Here is a 27945-nt window from a genome sequence, read left to right on the forward strand (position 1 = left end):
AACCCCTAGTACCTATAGAAAGTAACGTTTGGAGAGAGCAAATCAACTAAAATATGAAGTTGACACAATCTATTGATGTACTGTTTTGATATTTATTCGCTCATTTCAAATCGTCTGACATTCCGGCGTTCTCGCTTGCCATTACTTCAGGTAAATGGATCTGAAGTCCAAAAAACCTTGTTCGAAGATAAAGACAATATTGCTACGGTGTCTCTCATCAAGACTTCTGAAGGCGTTAGAGTGGTAAGGCTGGGTATTTTCAAATCACAGTAGCCGTTGAATTTGAGTTTCAGAAATTCTATTGAACCATGTCGTGCCATCGATAAATAAATGTTTGGTAGTAAAAGTCCCACTAATCCTTATTGTCTTCTAAATCACTAGTCTGCAAATTTTGCAAAACAGGAGGACTGTTACAGATGCTGTGCTCTGCATTACAATTTCGGCAAAAATTATTAAGCTCATGATTTTGGCTTCTAGCGCGAAGTGAAACACGGACACAGAAAGGAGCAGACAGGACGAGCGCTAACTCTCAACTAAATTTTTATTAAAGCGAAGAACATATATATAGGTGATTGCAAAAACCGTAGCAAAAGAACATGACAAGGTAAAAGGCATCAGTTTAACATATCAGGGGGTATAGAAGTCAAAGAACAAAAATTACTACAGATTAGTACACGTATTGCGAAGGTACTGAAATTCGCAATCTAACAGAGACAACGAAGCATGACTGACGCAAGTGTCTCCTAATCTTTTTATGTGGAATGCCTCGATAATTTCCGGCGTGGTTTGGCATCTGTGTCTAGAAAGAATTTTCGTGTCTTCAAAGAAAGGTTTGCAACCACACTCGAAACAATGTGCCGCTAAATGTGATGCATTGGGGTTGTTTAGTGAATGTTTGTGTTCTTTTAGTCTAATGTTAATGCGCCTCCCACTCTGTCCAATGTAAGCTTTCCCACACTCGAGTGGAATCTGATAAACTATACCCGTGTTGCAAGGCACTAAAGGGGACACATGTTTAACTCCGCAATCATCTTTTCTTTTTTTGCCTTCCTGTTCAAGTCTCCTATTTATCAAAGGGCACATGTTAGACAACTTGCGTGGGGCCGCATTGCGGCACATTGTTTCGAGTGTGGTTGCAAACCTTTCTTTGAAGACACGAAAATTCTTTCTAGACAGAGATGCCAAACCACGCGGGAAATTATCGAGGCATTCCACATAAAAAGATTAGGAGACACTTGCGTCAGTCATGCTTCGTTGTCTCTGTTAGATTGCGAATTTCAGTACCTTCGCAATACGTGTACTAATCTGTAGTAATTTTTGTTCTTTGACTTCTATACCCCCTGATATGTTAAACTGATACCTTTCACCTTGTCATGTTCTTTTGCTACGGTTTTTGCAATCACCTATATATATGTTCTTCGTTTTAATAAAAATTTAATAATAATAATAATATATGGGGTTTTACGTGCCAAAACCACTTTCTGATTATGAGGCACGCCGTAGTGGGGGACTCCGGAAATTTTGACCACCTGGGGTTCTTTAACGTGCACCTAAATCTAAGTACACGGGTGTTTTCGCATTTCGCCCCCATCGAAATGCGGCCGCCGTGGCCGGGATACGATCCCGCGACCTCGTGCTCAGCAGCCTAACACCATAGCCACTGAGCAACCACGGCGGGTAATAAAAATTTAGTTGAGAGTTAGCGCTCGTCCTGTCTGCTCCTTTCTGTGTCCGTGTTTCACTTCGCGCTAGAAGCCAAAATCATGTTACCGTACCAACTCGCCCAACTGTCTATCCTTTTGCATCATTAAGCTCGTTTTCAAGATTAAGCAATTGTACAGTAAAACTTGTGCTTCGAGTTCTTATTATAATGGATAAATAATAAATAGGAGCAACACAAGGCAGGCCACAAAAAGACCCCTTCTGTGCTGCATGCTTACATAAGCCAGGAGTAATGCATGCACTGTCACCAGGATTACCTTTCTTTTAGCCTGTAACACTTGAGGTATTTTTAAGTATTTCGTTCAATTTTTATTTGAGCATTCAAAATACGTTTAAGCTAAGGTATGTTTGCCTATTAAGAAGAGAGATATTAGTGGAAGATCCTAAGTTTATTTGTACTATGGGCTTTAAGTCAATGCTTTAAGACTTTAAGACTCTGGACCTAAAGTCAATGCTGCAATTTCTTTCAGAAATAAAGAGGCAAGTAATGCTGCAATTAGTTCGTTTACTTAGAATGGCGTTATCGTGCTTTATTTCTTTGGAAACATTTTAAGTTTGGCCACTTCTAGCGTTTGTCAGAAATAAGTTAAGCGTTAGACAAACGTTCATCATCATCATCAATATCAGCCAATTTTATTTCCACTGCAGGACGAAGGCTTCTCCCTGCCATCTCCAATTAGCCCTGTCCTGTGCCAGCCGATTCCAACTAGCGCCCGCGAATTTCCTCATTTTATCGCCACACCTAGTCTTCTGCCATTCTCGACTCACCTTCCATTCTCTTGGTACCCATTCTGTAACCGTAAAGTTCCAACGGTTATCTAACCTGGGCATTACATGAGCTGCCCATCTCTTTTTTGTTCTCTTAATGTTAATTAGAATATCCGCTATACCCGTTTCCTCTCTGATCCAAACCGCTCTCTTTCTGTGTCTTAACGTTATGCCTAGCATTTTTCGTTCCATCGCTCTTGGCGCGGTCCTTAACTTGTTCTCAAGCTGCTTTGTCAGTCTCCAAGTCTCGGCCCCCAATGTACGAACTGGTAAAATGCATCGATTGTACATTTTCCTTTTCAATGATAGTGGTAAGCTTCCAGTCCGGAGCTGACAATGTCTGCTGTATGCTATCCAACCCATTTTTATTTTTCAATGAATTTCCTTGTCATGGTCGGGGTTCCCTGTGATTAATTGTCCTAGGTAAACATACTCCTTCACAGACTCTACAGGCTGAATGGCGATCCTCAACTTTTGTTCCCTTGTCCAGCTATTCGTCATTATCTTTGTATTCTCCATCTTAAACTGCAACCCCACTCTTGCACTCTCTCTGTTAATGCACCTCAATCATTTCTTATAACACGTCTGTAGTATTGCTCAATATAACAATGTCATCCGCAAACCGAAGGTTCTCGAGATATTCACCCCCGATCCTTAGTCCAAAGCCTTCCCAATTTAATATCTTGAACAATTCTTCCAAGGACGCAGCGACCAGCATTGGACAGACATTAGAATTGGAGAGAAATGTTACTCAAGCGCAAAGACGTAAGAATGAGATATAGTGTACATGACTATATCCAATACATGAAACGTATTTACGCATCTCGCTACGGAAGCACCTCTAAAAAGCGACCATCCATAATTTAAGAAGCATTGTTAATAACGAAGAAATAATACGACAGGTAGGCAGACACACGTGTGTCTAGTTTCGGTAGCGTTTATCATTTTAGTGCTGTTTAGTGCCCTATAATCGGAGGCCAATATGCCAAACTTTACGTGCTGCCGGTGCTGTCCTATTGCGAAAGTACTTAAGTCACTGAGATTTCACACTCAATTGTGCGACTGTATTACTCTTGCTTCAGATAAAAGCCACGGAAAGGTTTCATTTCTCTTTGCTCCCTACATTATAACTCTGGGTACTTTCTGAATAGATGATATCGAGTGCCCAATTCGGCTTCTGGCTTAGAGGAAAAGTAGGTTGCATTTAAAAAGAATAGCTTCTATGAAAAGCTCTCATAGCCAATGTATCATAGGCCTACAAGAATAACGCCCGCATGTAATGGTGGAAATTGCACACATCCTGAATAGGCTAAATCTATAAAATAATGCGGTTTAAGTTGGCCGATAAAGGCAATGTTAGGCAATGCATTTGCAATGCATAACTGCATAGGAGTCGAAAATATTGGGACAGGCGATTTGCGTGGCCAGAACGGCGTTATAAATAGTTGAATGAAATAAATATGCAGACGTAATTATGTCAAAAGAACCCGAGTCTGGCCGTCTAACCAGGACAACGCGACTTCTGCTACATCCAAGGAGTGAAAAGAAAATTGCTCACAAGATAAAAACAAATAAACTATGAATTTCTCTTTAAAAATCGACACTTGTACTTCTTGAGGGTACGGCAGCTGCTTGTAAACATCTCTTAAATATTGTGGGGCTGTGCATATTTACCAGTAGGGTGTTTATTTTTATATCCGGTGTCCATCTTTTAGCACAGAATGCGTCTAAACGAAGTTGTACAACATGGTTTACTGTACAGAAATAATTGCATCGACTAGATCTTGGTTACCCAAATACACTCAACGTAACGTAATTTTTGGAATAATTGGGCGAAAGTTAGAAAAATTGCGCTTCTCGACGTTTATCTTGCTGTTGATATAATACATGAAATATATACAGTTATCTCATAAAACTAGGAGCACAGAAATTACATTCTTTATTCATCTTAAATTGACAACACATCGCATTTCCTAATTTTGCGGAACGTTTCATACTATATTATTAGGTTACTGTTCTTCGAGCAATGTGCCCTCGTATGTAACCTGTAGATAGATAGAAATTATGTTTTCATAAAGAAGGACGCTTTCTCTTCTGAATGTGACAATACAGTAATACTACCTGTATGTTCAAAGTTTATGTTCAAACTGATGCTACCTCTAACACTTTCGGAACCGGCAGTTTTGTGCTGCCAATGAGACACAACCTCAAATTTTTCTACCATACCATTATACGGATTTAAATGACCACTTCAGTAATGTTCTAGGAAACCGAACCAAAACACTTCGATAACAATAACAATTGCACTAGAAAACAAGAACACATCACCTCCCCCCCCCCCACTTTCTAACATACAAAACCACCACAACTACCGTTGTTCAGTAACTTGGCTTTATACCTTTCTTATACCAATTCGTATGTTGAGTGTATTCATGAGTTTATATTTAGTACATTTGATGCTGTAGGCAATCTTATTCAACATACGAAGCTACATTGCACATAAAAGAGAGTAGAATAGTGAGATTGTGCCTGACACTATGTAAGCATTGAATGGTTTGTGTATTATTACTTGTCCGGAATGCTACAACTAAAATATTCTACGCAGTGGCACAAAAATGAATATTTGTTGCAATGATCTGGTTCTAAAACACATCAAAGCCTGCGTGACTTAACCGTGTCTTGCGACTACTGTTTTATTTCACTCAAAATTTGTAAAGGAAAACTTTACAATTCTGTGGGCAGCACACTAGCAAAAGCTCTTGAACAATTGTTTTATTATTAGCTGAAACTGCATTTTTTAGCCTGACTAATATAAAGGTATCTATGAACTCTGGCTATTGATGGCATTACTTAAAGAAGACTTTTGCCTGTGTTGATGTTACATTAAAGCACCAGTAGAACAAAACTGATCAAAATATAACACGTAATGACAAGTCTTGTTGGGGGCGTGCAGACCGGATTGCTGAACCCGAGTGAAAGAATAGAGCCTGCTCCCTATGAAGCGAGACATGTTTCCGGAGGTCTACCGCATGTTGTGCAACGAATTCAACGACCTCTAGGGTCAAGAGAGGTTACACTCGAAGAAAGAAAAGGTAGGTAAGGTGTAGTGATCGAAGAGCTGCTTCCGAGATGAGAAATAAGGCATTTAAAGAGATCGAACCGAGCAATGAGCAACTGTTATTTGTTGCACAATGTAGGTAGAAGGTAAGGTAATATGCGTCAAGTGGGCATAGCAAAGTATTGCAGTTACACACAGACGTTTTACGTTGCTTGTCTGTTCGGCATGTTTAGAGCTACTTGCACGATTGCTGGAAATACTCGAAAATGTTTGTATCTTGCGTGTAGGTGCTTGGTGGATGCTAACGCTGGAAGTTCGTAGAATAATATAATACCTATAAATTTTCTATTTTCTAGATACAATAATTTCACAGAAAGCAATAATGCCCTAACCGCAATAGAAAAACCAGATGCACTACAAATGGAAATTTAGAAAACAATTATGAAAAGGCGAAATACTTGTCGAATTTTAAACGGCTTGTTATTTGCGAAATGAAGAAAAAGAAAGCCGGACAACTGTCGCACATGATAACTGAAGGCTGCATCACTACTCCTTGGCGTATGCGCCGCGCTATTTGTCGGTGTTACCTGTACGTGTATATTAAGATGAACATGCCAAATTTTTACCGAAACAAATAATTGATTTCGGGCTTTCTATTCTTGTGCTTCAACTGTAATTTCTAGAAATGCAGCTTCTCCGCGAATTGTGTTCGTGGTGCTTCAGTTGCGGTATATACTAAACTCTGACAAGAACTGTGCATCTAAGGACTATAATGGGACTCATGTCGATTTTAAATATTCACAACGCTATTGCTAATTCTGTTACCTGCAAGAACCATAGAATAAACACCATAAAAAGGCAATAATTTGGCGTTGGAGTAGACGTAGCATAATTTGTGAAATGCTCAACTACCAAACATTAAATCTCACTAGTATCGTGTGAGTCTTTCAGTGCTGCATGATCACCCCATGTGTCTAAAGTTAACTGTACGTTTGTTATGACATACAGTAGACCAGTTCACGACGTGCCAATGGTGGTAGAATAAGGTGAAGCCTCACTTCATATATTCTAGAAATGGCTAACTTAAAACCACTTTATTTATTGGATATAATGCAGTTTCATAACGTTTGCTTTCATGAAACTAAAAATTTGCATCTTTTCTTTCGCCTGGGAAGTTGAAAGTTGTCCATCATTCACGATATTGAAAGGCAGATGTGCAAAAGCGGACAAAAGTGAAAAATAAATAAAAGATAATGTGATTGGGTCGTCATTTTACTTCTACATGTCTCCGTTGTTGCTTAACTGTCTTTCGTGTCTACAATTTCCCGATGATTACAAACTGAATGTCTATTGTCACAGTGAACACCCACACGAATTTAAAAAAAAAATTAATAAATAAAAATTGTGATGCATGAAGGTAGCAGCTGTGGTAATAAAAAATCAAACAAACCAAGATGCGTATGTACACAAAGTTTATGCGAATAACTAATGCTTAAATATTTAACACAATGTCCACGATTGTGAAAATACCGCTAATCGCTCAACAGAAAATCCGCAGAAGTAACGTGAAGAATGTAAAAGAACGTGTAGTTTAAAAGCAACAATTAAAACATCTTCCGGCAATATGTTCACATCTCTCAAAAAGAATGCGACGTAGTTTTGAAATATCACCGACACAGCAATTTATAACACTGCAGGGTCGCAATTGCGTTGCTATTCATTTTTCGATGCTATTCCTTAAAGCTCTTTTTGAATTGCTTGAGTTGTCTAAGCGACGCTCCACCATTGTTATCAATGAGATCAGCGGGTCCGTAACGGTGTATGACAAGAGTACCATAAATCAAGCTGAAGGCATGGCTACAGTGCCGTGGCTCTTGTCTCTGTTAAGACATCATTATGGGGTAGCACAACGGGTCCTACGCCAATATATTGCAGCGACTCCTTTCGCTGAAGTCAAAGCTTTTCTTAACTACCACTCACGACCAGCCGATTAAAGTGACAACATAGGTGTTACAGCATTTGTATCACTGATGAAGCCCGAGGACAAAAGGGTTGGGTTAGAGTTGGGACATTATCCCGGGCCCCTAAAAATGTAATAATTCTTTGAAGCTTGACCCCCTTCACGTGCTGTAGTTTATTTTTCAGAAAGCGAAAATTGCTGTTGTGGTAGCTAGCAACTTTTTTGACGTCTTTCTTGAATATACTGGCCATACGCAATTCGTATCGCTGATATTTGTACAACCCTTGGTATTTCTAGAAAGTTTACAGAGGCATCTGTCACGCGTAATTACTACAATTACGTTCCCTACACTTCTCCAATATTCAATGCTTTCCAATGCTGTTTGTACGGTTTCTCGATGTCCAATTAGTTCGCATTCCAAAAGGGCATCATTTATTACTATGCAATCCTTGGCGTTGTTTCAGATACTCTACTCAGCGGGTATAACGACACGAACATGCCGGGCACAGTAACTGTTGAAGTCTACGTCGTGTCTGATCTCATCCACAACAAGAAATTCACGAACAATGACCTTTTGCTTTATATTTGCATATTCATGAATACCGTAAGCACGCAATGACTAATTTCATTCTGTACCTCTTCTCAATTAAGAAATTTTAAAGCGGGACGACGGTTCTATAATATATATTATGTCAAGAAAGACGAGAGGGATTTCATTGTTTTGATTGTAATCGAATGCTTTAATAAATACCGACATAATTAGCTGAAGAGAATGCTTTTCTTACATAGACTAATGAAAGAACTCGCAAGAAAAAGCTATGTGTGAGATACTTTCTGTGTCCCCCGGCCATGGCGGCCACATTTCGATGGGGGCGAAATGCGAAAACACCCGTGGTACTTAGATTTAGGTGCACGGTAAAGAGCCCCAGGTGGTCAAAATTTCCGGAAGCCTCAACTATGGCATGCCTCATAATCAGGAAGTGGTTTTGGCACGTAAAACCCCATAATTTAATTTTTATTGTAACTTTTTGTGTGTCATCGCAAGTTCTCTTTTTAAATTCTTAAGGTGTCAACACTATGAAGTTTGAAGTTCATTTGTTGATTGCTTTCTGTACATCAACAGAAATGAGACTGGTATAGCTATCATTCAGAGATATCAGCACAACCCATGCACGTGAAACGTATTGCTTCTCTATGTGACGACATTTCTGACAGAGTGGCAAGTATGTGCGCCAATAGGATCAGATCTGTTTTACTACGGGTTGGGAACATGGCTGGTACTACTGTTGGAACTCTTTAAAATGTGTTAGTGCCCTTTCAGATACTTGTGACAACCTTTTTCTCGTACTCTTTTACTAGGTAATTTCTACCACGTGCTATGCATTTATGCTTAATACGTTCGTGTATGTCAGCGCTAATTTATGCTTGATGATGTACCTTTAGTTAAATTTTTGTCCGTGATATTTTCTTTAAAAATAATTATGTGCCTAAATATTGTTTTTCTTCGTTCTCAGTATATTTAGTTTTATTTTATGCTAATCGGACCAAGACCGAAAGTTACAAGCGATAAAAAGTGCGAATTTTTTGAAGTATTTTTTCAGATAAACGCCATATTTATGAGCTTGACTTGCCCAAAGGTCCGAGTAGCACTCGTTGGAGTAGAAAAAAGCAGCCGGGTGAGCACAATATATTTCAATATCAAGATAATGATGATTCACAAACATACACTAATGAGGTGCTTAATTTTGCAGATCGATGAGAATGAATACATTTTTGGTAATGACAAACTAATGAACGACATGACCTCTCTAAACATGTTCAAGCAGTACGCCTGGAATAAGAAGAAAAAATACGGAAATCCGGATATTGTCCTATTGCTTACAGGGTAAACGTTCAACAAAACCACAAGAACGTTTGCTTACCTAATAATATTTCCTGTTTTCTGCTTCTTTTACTATGTTTGAGTGTACGGGGAGTGTCGCGATGCACATGGGTCCACGTTGCGCCAATTCAATATACCTGTTACAGACAAATACTTTCCGCAATAACCTCCCCATTGGTAAACTGAATGGAAGCTGACTTATGTATGAAATCTCCCGACACGCTGACAAAAAGATCTTGTTAAAGTGGTCAACATGAATTCAAAGGGGCTGCTCCGATTTCTTTAGTATGTTCGTTGCTGTCAAACTGATACCGAAGTTGGTGAACGGAAACTTTTTACACTGCTGAAAAAGTAATAAGGTGTGCACTAGGAGAGATGAACATTAGGCCATGACAACAGTGGCCATACCCAGGGTTGCGGAAAACATAAGCAAATATTTCTTTTTCCAGAAGCGTAAGCGGCAGCGTAGAGAACCAATATATGCACTTTTGAAGAAACGCCACTGCAGCGAAATACACTAAATATGTGCAAGCACGACGGCAGATGTACCAGAAAGTCATTTCTCGGTTCAGAACACCTAATTCCAGGCACTTTCGACATTGGGGCCTCCCATTTACCAGTCCTGTGTTACCAAAGCACAGCCTATAGGAAACGTAGCTAATCCATTGTATATCGTACGTTGTCAGTATGAACTCTGGCTTTCGAAGACAAAATAGAAATGTCAACCCAAGTTGTGTAATAATATAATAACTGCTAATTATATTTAATTATATTAATTATTAGTTATATGATTTGTTATGTTATGTAAGTAAAAATTATTTACCAGAGTGCTCAGAGTTTGTCGTAATACGAATTTTCCTGAATGTCAGAAACCTGGAACACCTGCGTGGGTAACCAATGATGATTTTTCTCCACCCGCAGGGACACTACACTGTCCCAAGGGAGGTATTTCGCCTCCACTTGTAGTTTCTAAGGCCAATTTATCAAAAGATTGCTGACGTTTAGCAGTACTTGCTAATAGCCACAAATCTCTTGATGTAGTAAGCCTGATCTTAACTGACTGAAGGCCTCCTAGGTTTGGTCTATCTAACTGCCTAGTTACCGACTTCTTACAGCGTTCGTAGTAATGGACAGACTCTAGCGCCTTCTCTTGGTAGACTGACGTACCTCATTGTTTAAGTGAACGGGCACGGCCGCATAAAAAACGCACTGCTACTCAAAACGAAGTAACCAGTTATGATATTATTTGATATTTGAAAAGGCCCCCTTAGGAACATACTCAAAAAGGCTGAGCAGTATGACAACGACGCTCCAGGCTCCCGAGCAGTTGGATCATTGCTGTTGTGTTTCACAGAAATAAAGAACCTGCTCTAAAACTCAGAACGTTTTTACGAGAGTGGTCGACCATTTTGAAGTTACCAAATATCTCTTTTAGAAACATTATTCAAGTTCTTATTGATAACTACGATTTTTCTAGAGATTCAACTGCTTTTACTGCTGCAATTAGTTCATGACGCAGCACTGAAAGAATAGAAACGAAAAAAAGAACTTATTTTCTTTATTTATTTGTATTTAGTGATACTCCAATCCCAGGAAGGGATTTTCGCAGGGTGGGCGTACAGATACAAGCACTGGTCAAATATTCACAAAAGAAGCTAGAAAAAAAGGGCCGCAAGTGATTAGCAAACAAACAAAAAGGATCAGCATTTGAGAGAACAAAGATCAATGATGGCAGTGCAACATAGGAGTAGACATAGCAGCACTGTAAGGTTTATGGCATACCTTAATTATTCAGGAACATATAAAATATTGAGTAATACAGTAATACAAAATGTAAGGGGCATTAAGTTGATAACAATACGAAATCAGTAACTATATAGAAGCACTAGAAGACGGCGTCTAGTGCGCCTTATGTCCCAAAATTTGGACATAAATTGACATGCTTATGCGTAGTATAACTCCGTGGCATGCTTAATAATAACGACTTAAAATAAATGAAGCAATTGCTGGTGTGCCTTTGAAAGACTAAAGCCGCCTGCAGACAGCAGCAATCTCTTTTCTTCACAGTCATTATTTCTGAAAGTACATTTGGAGCCACAACTCAATAAAATTGTAATTCAATACTCCTTTTCTAGGCGTGACGTTTATGAGAGTACCACTCAGGGTCTGAACAAAAATATTGCAGGTGGGTATAATAGTCTGTTTTCGTGAGCTGTGCTCGGATTGCTGAATAACAAATCTGAATGCAATTAACATTATTTGCCTACTTCACGCATTTTGAGGCTGCCTGCCTCCCTGCCTGCTATCTATCTATCTATCTATCTATCTATCTATCTATCTATCTATCTATCTATCTATCTATCTATCTATCTATCTATCTATCTATCTATCTATCCGTCTATCTATCTATCTATCCGTCTATCTATCTATCTATCTATCTATCCGTCTATCTATCTATCTATCTATCTATCTATCCGTCTATCTATCTATCTATCTATCTATCCGTCTATCTATCCGTCTATCTATCTATCTATCCGTCTATCTATCCGTCTATCTATCTATCTATCTATCCGTCTATCTATCCATCTATCTATCCGTCTATCTATCCATCTATCTATCCGTCTATCTATCCATCTATCTATCCGTCTATCCGTCTATCCGTCTATCTATCTATCCGTCTATCTATCTATCCGTCTATCTATCTAATCTATCTATCCGTCTATCTATCCGTCTATCTATCCGTCTATCTATCCGTCTATCTATCCGTCTATCTATCCGTCTATCTATCCGTCTATCCGTCTGTCCGTCTATCTATCCGTCCGTCCGTCCGTCCGTCCGTCTGTCTGTCTGTCTGTCTGCCTGTCCGTCTGTCCGTCTGTCCGTCTGTCCGTCTGTCTGTATTTGTCTGTCTGTCGATCTATCGACCCATCTGCCTACCTACCTCGCCGCCTACCTCGGCAGTGTCCCAAGTTATCTACCAGCTTGAATCACTAGTCATGTGCTCGCGGTCAGGATGGCGTCGTCGTCGCCTCGTTGACATCATTCCAGTTTCGTTTTTAAATCTTGTTATTTCGTCGTTGTGACGCCTTATAAACCAACTCAGTGGCCTAAGTTGTCTACTAGCTTGAGCGGTCCGACATTTCCTCTTGGTAGTGATGTCGTCACGATTGTTTCATCGTCGTTCGTCCTGCTTTATCGTCCGACTCACGTCGTGCCGTCGCCGTCACACCATTGTCGATATAGAATCGTCGGGCATTCTTTGTCACACTTTGTCGTGATGTGTTGCAGACATTCTACCGCCACCAATGCAGCGACGTCATTCGACTCTCCTCATGCCATCATCGCCACACCATAGTCCTTGTAGATTCCTTGAAATTGAATAGTCGTGGCGCTACCGTCATGAACTGCTCGTTGTCATCCCATTCTCCTCATATCATTGTCATGTCCTCTGCCTCATTGCATCTATGGCAAAAAGTCATGACGGTGTCAGTCTCTTTCCATTGCCGCCACTCTCGTCAGCCCTCTCTGGTCTTTACGTCATCGTCACGCCAACGCTATTGCACAGTCGTCATACCATTGTCTTCATGCCGTCATTTTCACGCTGTCGTTTTACCATACTTCCTCACTTCAGAAACGTAAAATTTGCCATGCAAAAGGATGGATAGGTGGGCTAGTTGGTAACGCATAATATTAAAAAAATGAGAGAGATAAAAACACGGAAGACGCAGAGAAAGCCACCCTTACCAAACCACACGAGAAATCTCGGAAGACTATCATATCTTCAAAAATGCCGCGCTGTGTGTAAGCCAACCATTCATATTACTAAATGATAAATAATTCGATTTCATGAATGGATATTCACTCGTGCGTTAGATGCATGCTGTTTTTATACCTTATGTTGACATGCGCGAAGCGTCCAATTTCTATATATGTAAAAAAAGCGCGTGTGGTGTGTGTTTCTTTCTGTGCGTTTCTCGTGTTTTTAGCGCTCTACGTTTTTATTAGTTGTCATACCGTCGACGTCATACTGCCTTAGTCGTTCCGTCGATGCCATCCCGTGTCCGTCATTCTAGTGTATGAAACTGTAATCATTGGACCTTGGTTGATCACTGTGCCGTTGTCATGCTATTGTCGCAGTCAATGACTACCTTGGTCATAACACAGTCATCTGGGGCTCATTTTCATAGGATGTATCTGATACTTTAGCGGTCGTTCTATCGCTGAAAATGCAGCTTTGTTTTCCGACATCCTCCCGCCATCATTGTCACGCCTTTTTTGTCAAGTGATCGTGGCCATAAAGCCTTCATGTTGCAGTGGTCCAGCTTCGTGATCCGCTTGCTCTCATATACTTGAAGCTATCCCATGGTCCTCATGCGGTCGTTCTGATGTCATTGTCATTATTTCCGAATCGTCATCTCATTGTCATTATACCATCTCTGTCACTTTTATCAACGCCGTTATTCGTCATTCAACGTTGTGAATGCGTTGCCTTCATACAGTAGTCCCCAAACTATTATGCTCATCAGCGACCGCGGCAAGCGAGTGCCATGCCAGAGAGGCCCGGTGCTGCAGACAGTGTATGTCGTACATAGGCGAAACAAAGGAAGTATATTTTCCCCCGCTTTCCAACATGTGCATAAATGTTCTATATATACAGTGAATTTTACATTCATAGGTTGCTGATAACTTGAAAACAACTTTTCAGGACGTACGCGCCCTGAAGTAAACATGCAATGATTATGGCGAAAGCCTCCATTTACTCTCGGTGGTTATTCTGCAGGAATTGCGTACGAAGGTGGCATATGCACCGACAGCTACGTGGCTCTAGCCGAAGACGTTCCTGGTTCATTCAGCGGCGTCATCGACACAGCACATGAACTTGGCCACAGGTGAGGAATAACTGTACTTATATGCTTACAATCACCAGCCACAGATATTATCTCTCATTATAAACTTACTGCACACTACGAACTGAGCGCATTCGCTCGATTCTAAGTAAGCGATTGCATGGGCTTAAACGCACTGAGTTCATTGAAAAAAAACTGGGACTGGCAATTTCGTTACAGATTACTCAAAGGGTACATAGCCCTTGTGAAGGCGCCTTCGACTGCTGAGTAAATATAACACCCTTTCACGTTATTAACCACATGCGGTTCACAAGGTCCTTCACGAAAAGCTAACTCCGTTAGGTCTGCCGTAGATCTCCCATAGCCCCACCAGCGATGTTAAACCTATGGATCGACGATAGAACGAGACTACAGACATTGTGGGGAATGGCAGCCTTCGCCATGTCTTGGCCACACCAGTGGCTGTCTCGACGTTAAAACTTAGCGTTGGTCACAGTTAGGCGTATAGTGTCAGGTTAAGATAGCCACAGTTAGGATTTGTCCTGTTCAATGCCTACGGAACGGCACCCACGTTATATATCCTACGGAAGACGGAGAAATGTACAAGTGCACTGTGAAACACATTTGGCAGGAATTTCGCTTTGTTTATTCACTCACAAAAACATAACTCGTCATGTTATGTCCAGAAGGCCCCTCAGCAACATGGACCGTTTGTCTCGAACAACAATCAATTATAACGCGAAGCCATGTTTCCACATTGGTATTTTAAATCATTATTATTTACTAAATGCTATATTACGATTTTTGCAAGAATTAATTATGATCTTCTCGCGCAGGAAAAGTAAAATAGACGGTTGATGCATTCATTGAAATAAAAATTTAACAGTTAAATAACGTCAGCGTGGTGCTTGACAATTGTTAAGTTCACCGTAGTCTTGAAATCAAAATGTGTTTATGATTCATAATGTATATTTTCGTAACTATTTCGGTGCAAGTTTGCACTGAGCACCACACTGACTGCTAAGGTCTTTAGGTGTGCTTTGCTATTTCTCATCTTTCTTCACTAGCCTAGGCGCTTCACACGATGGGAGCGAACCAAACAACCATATAAGAGGTCATCCTGGATCGAAAGATTGTTCTGCTTCCAGCGGGCACTTAATGACGTACGTCGATGGTGGATCCCTTCGCTACAGATTCTCTGAGTGCAACCAGAAAGAAATCCGTCATGTCCTTCGGTAAGTAGTATAGGCTGAAAAAAAACCACGCAACCGCATTCATACGCTGTTCTAGGATAGCCACTCTGGTTAGGGAGGATGTGCCCGGAAAGTTTGACCTGTGAAAGGCCATCTAGAGACTTACATATATACTGGATCCTGAATATTTGGCTGCGCATGTTCAAAAAAAGATTTTGCGTTCACCGCTGCGCTGTTGCTCAAATTTTGCAGAACGATCGGAATTTGGCGTCGACTTCATTTAGTAAACACTTGGCAAGATTAGTTGCCTGTTCTTAGAGAAAGAAATTAGAAACTTTTGTCGTCTATGGGAAAATGACGTATGAAAAGCCGGCCATGGCACAGACTTGTTTCGCCACCTGCCGCCGTCATCTGCTGAAAGCAGCGTTTCAGAGAGGGCTGCCGCGGGTTGCCCGCTCCTGGACTGCCCTCCCTGAAACGCTGCTTTTTGCAGGTGACCACAGGTGGCGAGGAAAGTTTATGCTAGCGTCGTCGCGGCAGCAGGTCGCATTCCCATGCGCAGGCAAATTTCCCCTTTCTCCTTAGAATCTAGGCAATTAACTGTGCCAAGTGTTATATTAAACGAATTCGGCGCCTAAATGCAATTATTCTGCAAACCTTGAGCAAGAAAAACGCCGCGATGAGCGCAAAATCTCTTTTTTAACACGCCAGTCAAATATTCAGGACCCTGTATAGATTGAATAAATCCAGAGACGGCCTGCAAATAGAAGAATTTGAAACAAGGCATGGGGCAAGGGTCGAAATGAGAATAAAGAAGAAGTGTGATAGAACAAAATGAAGTGTGTGTTGTGAAATTGCTACGTGCCGTTTTATTACATAGATATGAAACCGATGTCCTCTACTTTCTGTGGCCGTTGCAGCACACTACCGTGCTTAATGCTTCATGTTTCCCGTAAAAAAGAAGTTTCAAAAAGCTTCCGTTCATGGTCCCATATTCATAGGGCTTTCGACTGATCGACCGAAAACAGCGTTTGCATTCTTATCTCCGCAGTGAAAAGTAATTGTTGCGCGTCTGCACCTCAAAACAGGTATAAATAGAGTGGGGTGCTTATGTATGTTAAATTTATTATAAGCATCTAAGCATAAACATTCTTTAATTCTATGGTCCAGGGTACGCGGGCAGGAATGCTGGAAAATGAACACTGCAAAGATCTACACCGTAGAAGGCGTTTATCCAGGTTCTGTGCTCAAACCGACGGATTACTGCAAGAGATTCTATAGGAACAGCAAAGTATACAGTTCTGCGGTAAGACTGCATTAAGTATACCTTTATTTTAGGCATCACTTTCTGAAATGCATGTCAGAGCGTCAACCTATTCTTTCCCGTATTTCAATAAAACTTTAGTACTACATGTTGAATCAACCAAAAATTCCTGAACACACGAATAGTACGCCTAACGCACTTAATCAATGCCGTAAAATCTGACTGAAACTGACTTCTCCTGAACATTTTGCCCAAAGCCCTTTCCGTTTTCTAAAGTGTCACTGAAGTGACTGGTCATTCATAAAGACAGCGTTAATGTAACCCTGAACATGACTACACTACATAAGAAAGCAATTATAAGGTGAAAAATACCTAATATCTAGTTGTTCAAGGAAAATAGAAACACGACGCTAAGTCGTACAACAAAGACTTCGCAAGACAAAAGTGGGCAGTAAGAAAATTACATGTGACGAAGCTACTGCTGGGATTTTGAAACCCCTTCACCCGACGTGAAATTTTTTTACCACCTGTAGCATTATAGGCGGATACGTCCTTAATTTCTTTGGCTATGTGCGTTATTTGATTCCAAAACTCGCGTTTATATAAGATTGCGAATCTCAGACGACATGTTCACTTTACTCTCAATCCGTCATGCCATGATTCTACACCGATATGAGCGATTGGCCAACCATCCACAGGAAGATGTAGAATGATGAAACATTTGGCAGTTAGCATTCATAAAAATTTATTGTGCTAACGTTCCAAATTTGGAAGCAGTGATTTTGGTAGGTAATTCATTCTCATGAACATTTCATTGATGTTTTTCGCATGTGACAACGACCGCGTACACATGACGTTATAGCTGGTGAAAATTCGAAAATATATCATGTAAGTGTAGAAGAAATAGGTCTAATCATCGTGTCACCTGTCAGGGACAACGTCCATGGCATCTCTAATGCGTTATGTACCAGACTAAACAAAGTTTTGTATTAGACCTGTTTTCTATTTTTTATCATTCTTACGTAAATTTACGCAGTTGATGATGATGAAATCGATGAAATCGATTCAGCATAATGTGAGTACTTGACCTGATACAATGTCCCTGCGTTATCATTCCGTACATAACAATATACCTGGTGTGCCCTTTTATGCGGAACACATTTTCGAAAAAAATAACTGTCGTAAGTGCAGATCTTTGTGTAGCCGTACCTTTCCCGCGAAAAAAAAAAGATCAGTGGATGTTTTGGCAATCATTTGGACATGCTAAATCACTTTTTTTTGCCAACTTTAAGGTACTGGCTGTAATTCGAAAACTTAAACAGAGGAGTAATGACAATATGACTGCTTAGCAGAAATCATGAGACCAGCATCCATATCAACATATCCGTCCCATAACTCGACTATGGAATGCCTCGTCGTTAAAGTTACGATCGTTACGAACTGGTAGTGTCATGCTTTTGGGAAGGTGTTAACTGCAATATCAACGCATTTATATAACCAATTTTAAAGTCACATCTCAAACACTGCGCTAGTGTTAGGACTTATGCTACGCAGTAAATTGCCTCATTACTGCACTACTTCAGTTGCATAATTAAACTTGCGCCCTATAGCTAGTAACAAAAAATATTTTAACGTTTATTTTAAGACTTATAGTGGATAATTTTCTTACCTACTGATGTTCATCTAGAGACGTAGCCTATCAGCAATATACCGCAGGGACCTAGGTAGACCTTTCGAAACGTTTTCTGCTAAAAATGAAACATTCGGTCTAGCTGCAAGCACCAGGCGCAACATGCTCTTCTTAACCGTCCCCCAACTTAGCGCAAGATATAGACCCACAGAGTGCGCATCGCCGCAATTCTGTCACAGGCTGCGTGTAATGCGTGGTTACGAACTTAGACTTACAAGTTCGTGCGAAGAGGTACAGATAGAAAAACAATGACATTTTTGTTGTGTATGGCATTGGTAGAAATTAAAATTTCGGGTACGTGTAAGCTGCGCCTTTAAGAGCGGAACGCGATAGTATTCAAAGATCCCTGAGAGCTTCTCAAGCTTCCCGGCAACTGACGCGTACGTAGTTGTAACGTTCACCGGGAAACGCTGGCCACAAACGCTATGCACGAAGGCGGGCTGTGTGGTAGAAACGCAGGCTTTTGCGTGGGCCGCGATACTGCGGAGGCGAGCGCCAGCTGGAGGTATTGCAAGGAAACGGGCGCAGCGCTCCGTACGACAGCCGCGCGCTGGCACATGCCAATGGTAGACGCCGCAGCCAGTCTGTGAATTGCAGAAACGCTCGCAAAGGGGTTTCTTTGAGTTTTTGCGTCACAGAATTATGTTTTCTCCTGTAATCAAATTACAATTCGAGAACTAGCATGTGCGTAGGTTGTGTGTAAATCGTACTTTACAATTTTTTCGCGTATGTTAGCTTGGAAATTCAAATATATCAGTAAATTCCTTGCGTCACATGGAGGGCCTGGGTATGGGTGGTTCGAAAATATTTTTCTGCCTAAACGACATCCGAAGCCGACACCGGATTTTCTCCGAAACGAAGTCCTTAACGCTTTGGCGTTAATAGTAAACGCGCTACAAACGAGCGAGCCGTTGAGGGCTGTCTGTCGACTAGTATAGTTCTTCTTAAATGTGTAGAGTATTTTATAGAACACATATTTGTAGGCGGATTACATGGTGCCGTCATCTTGCTTATAAACACGTCTGGTTCCTGACTTGCAGTGCGGCAAAGTGGACCGTAGTTTTAATGTCATCTTATCGCTCATTAGCAGAAGAAGAGATTGGCCCAGCATCGGGAGGACAAGGAACTAAAATGGGAACAACTTAAAAGAAATGATATTGTACTGATTGCCTAACTGAAGCGATACTTCCGTAGTGTAAACCTGTTGGATTGTATAGTTGTGTCCGACGACAATGATGAGAAGGAGTGAAGAAGGCAAGGTGGCCAATAAAACAACTATTACATAACGCGAAGGGAAGACGATAAATATGTGATAAGGCGACTGCGGAGACAAAGGGATAAAAAATAACGGTGTAAACAACGAATTAGTAACGATGACGGCTTACCGACAACGACAGCATGAGGGAATCATGATGAAGATAAAATAGCAGCCATGAAGTCACTTGCTTGTCACAGTGACAATTGCGGTGAAGACCGCAGCAACATGGCAACTACGAGGACGTTATTTCTCGGTTTAGATGATTTGTTCAGGCCTCCGTCCCTTTTGTTGAGCGTGTTTCTGAGGTGTTAATGCTATCGCCATATGCTTGCCTGCTATGGGGCGTGGAAGCCAGATGGTCTGCATTTTTAAAATCCAGTTTTTGTGTAAAAATTTTGACACCAGATTATAAGGAAGTTGTCCTACAGACTCGCGTCTTTAACACTCGATGGCTTGTTGTTAACGTAATGCCTAAACTTTCTGATAGACTAAACGGCCAGTGCATACAATCAGTGCATTTTACCGGTGCTGACATACGGCGCAGAGGCTTGGCGGCTGACAAAGAAACTTTTTCTTTTTTATGGGGTTTTACATGCCAAAACCACTTTCTGATTATGAGGCACGCCGTAGTGGAGGACTCCGGAAATTTCGACCACCTGGGGTTCTTTAACGTGCACCTAAATCTAAGTACACGGGTGTTTTCGCATTTCGCCCCCATCGAAATGCGGCCACCGTGGCCGGGATTCGATCCCGCGACCTCGTGCTCAGGACAAAGAAACTTGAGCACAAGTTAAGGATCTAATAATAAAAAAAAATTATCGACGTTACGTGTGATCAATGACAACGTCGGTCGCTGTCAGTCTAACATAATCGACAGAGAGGCGGATTTAATCGACGGACGAACAAAGGCAAGGTAAACCAAGTTTATAGCATTTAACTGCTCTCGCAGTAAAAGGAGAAAGAACAGAAAACAGGTAACGTTTCTCAAAAAGTTAATGTTGCAGTACAAAAAACTCACTGATTTCCGAACTTGTAGCGCCGATGAAAACAAATACCTTCGCAAATATTACTGACCATACTCAGGTGCGCGTTGGTCATTCTTGATTTAGTACAGTGACACGAACATTCAGAGACCCAGAGCGATAGTATGAACCACACGCTTCAGGCGGCGTGATAATAAATGACAACACAGGAAGCCAACTTTAGCAGTCACGAACACAGTTTTGATTTCTTGAGAAAGAAATAGTTTTTTCATAAAACATAATTGCTGGGAATACGACCAAACTTAAACGGCAATGGGTGTCACTAACTACGCGCTTACATTCTGACTCACAAAACTTCGCAGAAGAAGGTCTTTATTGAAAAGCGCATTTCGTGTTAATGCCCCATATAAGCCGCAGTTATCATACAGTAGTTCATGAGAGCAGTGATGTAATAAGACGAGAAATTTAGGAGATTCAAGATACCCGTACGTGTAGGTATGACTGCGTGTTGTGAAGCTTTCAAGAACTATCCAATGGAGGAATGATTTGTATGATCATAGTCGGTAATTTAAAGTGTAAGATAAGTAGCACTTCAATAGAGACGGTTCAGTGCTGTATAGGCCTAAATCTTCCCGCTATGCGACACTTCTTGGCGCAACCTGGCTGAAATTATCACCACGCATGTCTTGCCTATCTCTCAGTAGTCAAACTAAACCACCAGAATGAAATAAGTCGGTTACATGTGCATTACCTGCCAATAGGCCAGCACACGTTTTTTTTTAAAGGAAGTGATTGACGCCAGCCAAATCTTGAAGAAGACGTTAGCCTAAGCATCGCCGTAGGTTCCGAGCAGAATATCTCAAATTTCGGATCCGTCGCCCAACGCATGCTTTGCTCCTTTATACGTGTGCGTCAAATTTATTCAGTTTCGAGGTAAAGTAAGGTATTAGTATAATTTTATTTTCGTGTTTTGACTTTGTATAGTGCTTTTTAATTTTGATGGTTTTGTGTTTCGCAAAGTGCACTTGTACTTGGTGGTACCCGGTATTCCTTTTACCATTCAAACAGTTGTGGCTCGGATGTGTTTGTGACGTGGTTAAATGTAGCAAGAATTACGGCGACATTTGAACACCTTTGCGCCTGCACCTGCACCTTTGTCGATTTCACCGAATCCCTTCGAGTGGCCTCTGGTATATAACTTCTAATGCGACCTGGATTCTCATGTGGGAAATGCCTTGTTTTATTTATGGTGTTGAATATATGTCTCTACATGAAGCAAGTCACCATATGTTATGTTCTATGGATGTCGTTCAAAAAAAAAATATGCGCTAGTTTACCTCACCGCTGCGGTACTCTGAGCATATGCTAGCTCTCATTGCTTTTCAAAATTTCGTGCGAATTAGGTAAGTAACAGGCCACGTCCCCATCGCACTTGACATGTAGGCGCGGCTGGAAACGGAGCTCTGAATCGTACAAAGACAACTTCTTCTACTGACTGCTAATCCTGGCATGAGTACTGCGCTTCAATTCGTAATACCTAGCTGATGTACGGCGCACCTTCTGAAGAGGAAGTTCATGCCGCACTGGTAGATGTCAAGTATAAGCATCTTCAGTTGGCAGGTGAATGGAGAGATCAGAAGTTGCTACCTTCAGCAGCCCCAAAAACACTATCCTCAAACCTGCTACGTTTCAAAGGCATGTGTGATGGAGTTAGTGCGCGCGTTAATTAGGTGCTGAGATAGAGTGCTAAAGGCAGTCTTAGCAGCTATCCGTACTCTAGTAAGTAATAGCGAGCACCATGTTCTTAAGGCATGCGGGTTTGCGTAAGGTATTTCCATCACTAATGTAAACTTGGATTACCTTGTCTGCTGTGTCGTCTTTTGTACAGGACTATCGTCTTAAAAGCAACTGTAAAATGAAGTGCTGTGCTTTGCTCTCAAGTGGATACACATGTGTTTTCCACCCAATGCTTGACTACATGTCTTGCAGTTATAAAAAGGTAAGACAACTCTACTTTACGGTATGAAAAATATGTTTGTAAAGGATCAGAATATCTTAACATAAATTTATAACGTGCATGTTATAAAGGACATGTGTGAATATATATCAGGTGGAATAAACTCTAAAGTTTCCCAATTAAGCAAACCATTTTCAAGCAGAAGGAGAACCGCCAAGAAAAATAATAAAACCACTACGAACACGTTAAGGCGAATTCTCAAAATAATCAGAACAAAAAACACAGATGCCACGCAATCTTCGAATCAATATGATGTGAACCACTTTTCGTGCGACTGACACCCTTCAGCAAAGCGTTACCAGATGGTCGAACGCTTCTTTCTACGTCATGCAATCGTGTATATGTGCGTGGATGGGACACACCAGCATCGCACACACAAGCAGACTCCTTGGTTAAACGTAGTTTTTTCTGGTGAGAAAACTTCCCCGCAAACTTCTTACAAGGGCTGAAATCGCCAGGAGGGGCCCTGGCCTCAGTAGCATGGTATCAGTTTGCCGCGCAGTGACGGCTGGACTGCGCAATTACACGTAACTTTCACGAAGAAAGGTGTGTACGCGCCATTCATTTCAGCGTGTTTGGAAACTATGTGAAACGGCAGCCTAAGGCAAAATAGTTTAGCGCGCGATAAATGTGCTCTCGTATTAAAAACAAAAGCTGCGTTTGTGTATGAATATGTGCGTGTGTTGTGCGTTTGCCTTCTCTTGCGCGCGCATTTGCAAGGCTCTATACTTTTTCTGAGATGAAATCCCATCAACTAGCTCAACTTTTTGCCGATGTAGGCTTGCTCCCGGGTGCGCGTTTATTATAGCTGTCACGTGAGAAGTCAAATCCAGGTACTCCGCACGTTCGGCTATCTTTGCACAAGTGGGAGAAGCACGTACAGAGGCAGCGGTCGTTCTTAGCAGGAAATGTATTGATTTTATGCTTACTTTCAATTGTACGAAATGATCCTCTATACGTGTTCATCGATGATAATTGTCCCAAAATTGAGCCACGACAAACCGCCATATACGGAACAGCTTCGCAACCCTAGATCTTGTGCCTATTAGCAGAACGGTGTAGCAGATAAAGAAGTGTGCAGTAGTTGACCAGATGAGGCTGACTTTCAGATAAATAAAATATAGAGCTTAATAAAATGAATTGATATAGTTGGGAACGGAGTTGAAGTAGGAAGTAATTATCTTAATCCTCGTTGGGCAGAAATTAATAATTAAGCTTGTGATGCATCCCACTGCAACACCACCTGTTTGTTTAACGAAAACTTGAGGTGGGAGGTGGTACGTTCCAACACCTTGCGGTGTATATTGTGAAACGACTTCCGGTGAAACCTTGATTACATGCACCTGTACTAAGGGTCTCTGCGTGGAGCGCACGATTAGCCACACTGCGAACTCGCTCTGGACGTCAGTTCCCTTCCGCGCCGTGAAAAAAGATGATCAGCGAAGCTGTGAATATGGGCCCCTTATTGGTGAATTGTAGCTCCACCGCCAGTCAGCCCGCTATTGTACTGTCTTCGGGATCGGCCCGCGTATGAAAAAAAGCCGGCCTATGTCCACGGAGACTAGATCCGCCAGAACATAGACATAAACAGCTTCGGTGTAAAAAAGGTTGCATCTCAAATCACTAGTTTGATGGTTAATACCAAGACGACACGATAGTTGTCAATAGACGAGGCTGATTTTTTCGGATTAGACAAGCAAGCCGGCAGCCCTTCGAAAACTCCCTTAATGGCGTGAGCATTGACCTTGGTTTGCTAACGTTGCAGCCGCGCATTTACGTTCGGTTTTCTGGAGCCGCCGCCAATGATGTCATCGGCATTGAAATGTTTTTTCACGCTTGCAAACCTGTTTCTTGTCAGAAGTGAAGCCGAAATTTTCTCGTCTCCGAACGGCTCGCTTCCGCAATTATCTAGTATAGGTCCGCGTCGGTACCCGTTCGCCGGTGCACATGGGTGCCGAACTAGGCGCAGGCGCACAATTAGGAGGCATTCTCACTATCACGAAGTATAGTTTTCACGACATGGCTGGAAGTGTACAGGACACGTACACTAAAGCGCGAAAAGCCGCAGATATCCACAAACCGATTTTATGCGTAAATGCGTGAAAAAAATGCGTTTATTCTCCCCGTAACGGGCTTCTCAGCCTGGAGTAGTCACAAGTGTGTTTTCTGCAGTATTGAAGGAATCCGCTGTTGCAAATGCAGATGAATGTCGCAACAAAACAACGCAATTGCGTAGTTTTCCCACTGTTCTCCTTTCAATTTTTTTCAACACTGTACAGAAAGGGAGCGGCAAATTGCAGCTTGCGCAACGGCCACACGTGAACGCTGCATCATGCATTAACTGCTGCGCTTGAGCATCGCCGTCGTTGTTCCGACCATGTTCACACGCCACTGATGGCCAGCAACTATCGCGAACTCGTCGGCACACGCAGAGAACTCTTCTGGAGCGTCTGCCTGGCGTCGGCTACGACGACCTTCTCTCCGCGCTCATGCAGTATCGCGTACCTACTACGGGCTCTATGCGCGAATCACTCTCATAGCGTTAAGCAAGGGTTTCATGATCAGAAGGAAAGTATTGAAGGGTTCTTGTATGACGGCAATGGCTTGACTGATTTTGTAGCCTGGCGAAGAAACGTTGCAACTTACTTTGTTACTACTTGGGCCGATTCTGCTGGCGGTGCGGTCTAACGCAGTGTCTCAAAGTGCTACAAGAGAGAGAGAGAGAGATCGTAGACAGAAGGCCTAAGCAAGGGGGACTGAAGCCCTTCCATTAATATAAGTAACTTGCCGATAAGCGATGCAATCAGTAGATAGTGACATACTTCACTGTCAATCACGTGTTTAAATCCGAATATTGTTTCCGCTTCCACCGAGTATAAGGGAACTGAAGCTTCACTTAGAACCTATGCCATAAATCTGATGATAGGGCCCAAACGGTGAATACATGGTGAATCAGTGGTGCACAAGCTCGTGCTTAAATATAAAAACATAGCCTAACAAAAAAGACGCAATTACGGACTTCTAAAAAATTGAGAGTGTGCTGCACTTCCATAGAAAAATAAAATTGGTTTGCGGCTTTCTTCCTTTGTGGAAGAAGCCGCGAGCTCTTGTCACGCGATCATGCTGAGAACGTTATGCCGACAAGAGGGACCGCATTTCCATATGCCACGCGCACCACTGTTTTACAAAAAATCTCTTCCTTTGAACGATGACGGGTTTGAAGTCATACTGCTTCAGCGACAGATGGTGAAATTTTTATTAGAAATTTTTTTTTTTGTTTCGGGGTAATTTGACAGCTGCAGTTCACTGCGAAAGTTTCACTTTATGTTTTATGTAATAACCAAGCCCAAAATGAATGACATGGACGGTTTCCGCGGATCAATATTGACGCGTGTACTTATCTTTATCGGGCGATCACGTTTCGCCACCTAACAAGTGTTATCGCACAGCACCGGACGTGCCTGCATGTATCCGAAGTTTCTAGAAAGTTATCGATGCTTCTATTCGCTGTTTGTTGTCGCCGAACCTTATGTTATGTTATTTCATCGGCTGCCACAAATGGTGTAGAACTTTGTGGAAGGCACGCGGGTCCAACGATTAGTCTGGAACATTCGACGTCTGTTATATAAAAAGCCGACGCGCTTGACCCGCTGATCAGATTTTCGACGATCGCCGACCGTGTTCGCCGCTATCGTTGTGCTACAAGTGTAGCCTGTCTTGTGGGCACAGGTTCGCCCAATAAAAGTGACTTTGTCGTTCACAGTATTGCTACTGTGTTCTTCTACGTCACCACCACGTGACATCTGGTGGAGGTGCTTTGCGTTCACGTACCGGACGCCCCCACAAAGCCGTGACCCAAGCCCTCACGCGGAAGACACCAACGTCGCCAAGAACCAGCGAGGTAGCCGTCCATGTCATCGTGCTCGTATTTACAAGAGACACACTTTGTAGAAATACGGCATTGGGTATATAACAGAAAAAATAAGGAATATATTGGTTTGCCGGAGTGCACAAGTCAGGTGGTTCGATTATGAAACGAGTGTGTTTGATTGTGGATCTATGGAAGGTAATACGAGAAAGTCTGAGAATGAACACATATATGCAGTATGATCGTGGTTATAACTACAAAAAATTTCCACTTTCATACCAATGTCTATAAGATGCCATCAGTTTGCTGCATTGGTATACAGCAAACTGTATACCAATATATTGGTAACTTGGCCATTTGGGTTATGCCCACTATGTAGCACCTAGAAGAATACACACAGAGAGGAAGAGACAACCTAATTACTTAAACCAACTCTTCTTTCCCTGTGTGCGTCCTTGTGTTAGTACATTTTGTTATCAGTATTCTAGTACAAAATACATGCTAACATTTTATTATGATAACAATAACATAACATAACATTAAAAAAAATTATTGCCACCAATCGCGCACTTTCTTTTTCAGAAATGTTTCCAGGGTGTTTGTACAAGTGAAAAGGACCTGCCGAAGTACCGCTTTAAGAATTCAAGTATGAATCAGCCAAGAGTTGCTGCTTAAATAAAACTGTGCACAAAGAATAGAGCAATAAAGATTTCTTTCAATTCAATGAATGCCTTCGTTATATTAGCCTTGCCCTGAGTATTCACGCTCTCTGTGTCACACGACCTCCACCACTTCATTAGTTGCTCTTAATATTTTTTTGTTTGACGGTGGGGCGTATCGGTCCCTCCCTTGACGGCAAATTGACTGCGTCTTTGCAGCGCCATATATTAATTGCGATCATGGTTGGCTGCAAGGTTATATTACAGGAATGTTTTGACATTTTTTTTTTCATTACCTGTTCACCAAGAAAAGGCGGAAGAGTTACTGTGTTTGCTTGTGTCCTATGCATTTACATTACCTTTAGTTCTTTCCTGCGGCTTTCCTCAACCCAATTTCCCAGTATAATAAACGAGGTCAATTCACAGGAACTTTTTCTTGCATTAAAATAGACACAGCTACACGCAAAGCCCTTCTCCACCAAATATCGGTTATCATGAAGCAAACTTTATGGGGACAAATCATAGAGGTCGACGTAAATTTACAGGTGCTAAATGTGACTGCCACCATATGGACAAGGCACAAAGAACAAAAATCACTGGCTCTCCCGTAATCGTGAGTAGGTGCAGGCATGAAATGGCAACCGGCAAAGCAGAATCGTTCCATATGATACTAACCACAATCTAAAAAAGACTAATGCATGTTCGCAATGGCACACCACACCCTGCCATATTGTGCACTGGTCCATGTGGACGCTACCCAGTTAGAAGAACAAAAC

The 27945-nt window shown here is 41.6% G+C and overlaps 1 protein-coding gene across 1 annotated transcript; it reads left to right on the plus strand.

Annotated features, from left to right (window-relative positions):
* Nucleotides 1-156: 156 nt before the first annotated feature.
* LOC126543121 (venom metalloproteinase antarease-like TserMP_B) lies at nt 157-27234 on the plus strand. Its single transcript, XM_050190268.3, has 11 exons — nt 157-243; nt 5444-5582; nt 7973-8112; nt 9110-9184; nt 9260-9393; nt 11526-11575; nt 14171-14279; nt 15305-15472; nt 16601-16736; nt 22514-22624; nt 27093-27234. Exons 3-11 carry the CDS (start codon nt 8005-8007, stop codon nt 27183-27185), a joined length of 984 nt encoding a protein of 327 aa, XP_050046225.2. The 5' UTR covers nt 157-243; nt 5444-5582; nt 7973-8004; the 3' UTR covers nt 27186-27234.
* Nucleotides 27235-27945: the final 711 nt, after the last annotated feature.

This window comes from Dermacentor andersoni, chromosome 10 (genome assembly GCF_023375885.2).
Source record: "Dermacentor andersoni chromosome 10, qqDerAnde1_hic_scaffold, whole genome shotgun sequence".
Lineage (NCBI taxonomy): Eukaryota > Metazoa > Arthropoda > Arachnida > Ixodida > Ixodidae > Dermacentor > Dermacentor andersoni.

Excerpts from the sequence above, each read along its gene's own strand:
- LOC126543121 (XM_050190268.3), top strand. The coding sequence starts at position 8,005 with ATGCCGGGCACAGTAACTGTTGAAGTCTACGTCGTGTCTGATCTCATC. Across the intron at positions 11,576-14,170 it reads TCTGAACAAAAATATTGCAG|GAATTGCGTACGAAGGTGGC; the intron begins GTGGGTATAATA and ends GTTATTCTGCAG. Across the intron at positions 15,473-16,600 it reads GAAATCCGTCATGTCCTTCG|GGTACGCGGGCAGGAATGCT; the intron begins GTAAGTAGTATA and ends TCTATGGTCCAG.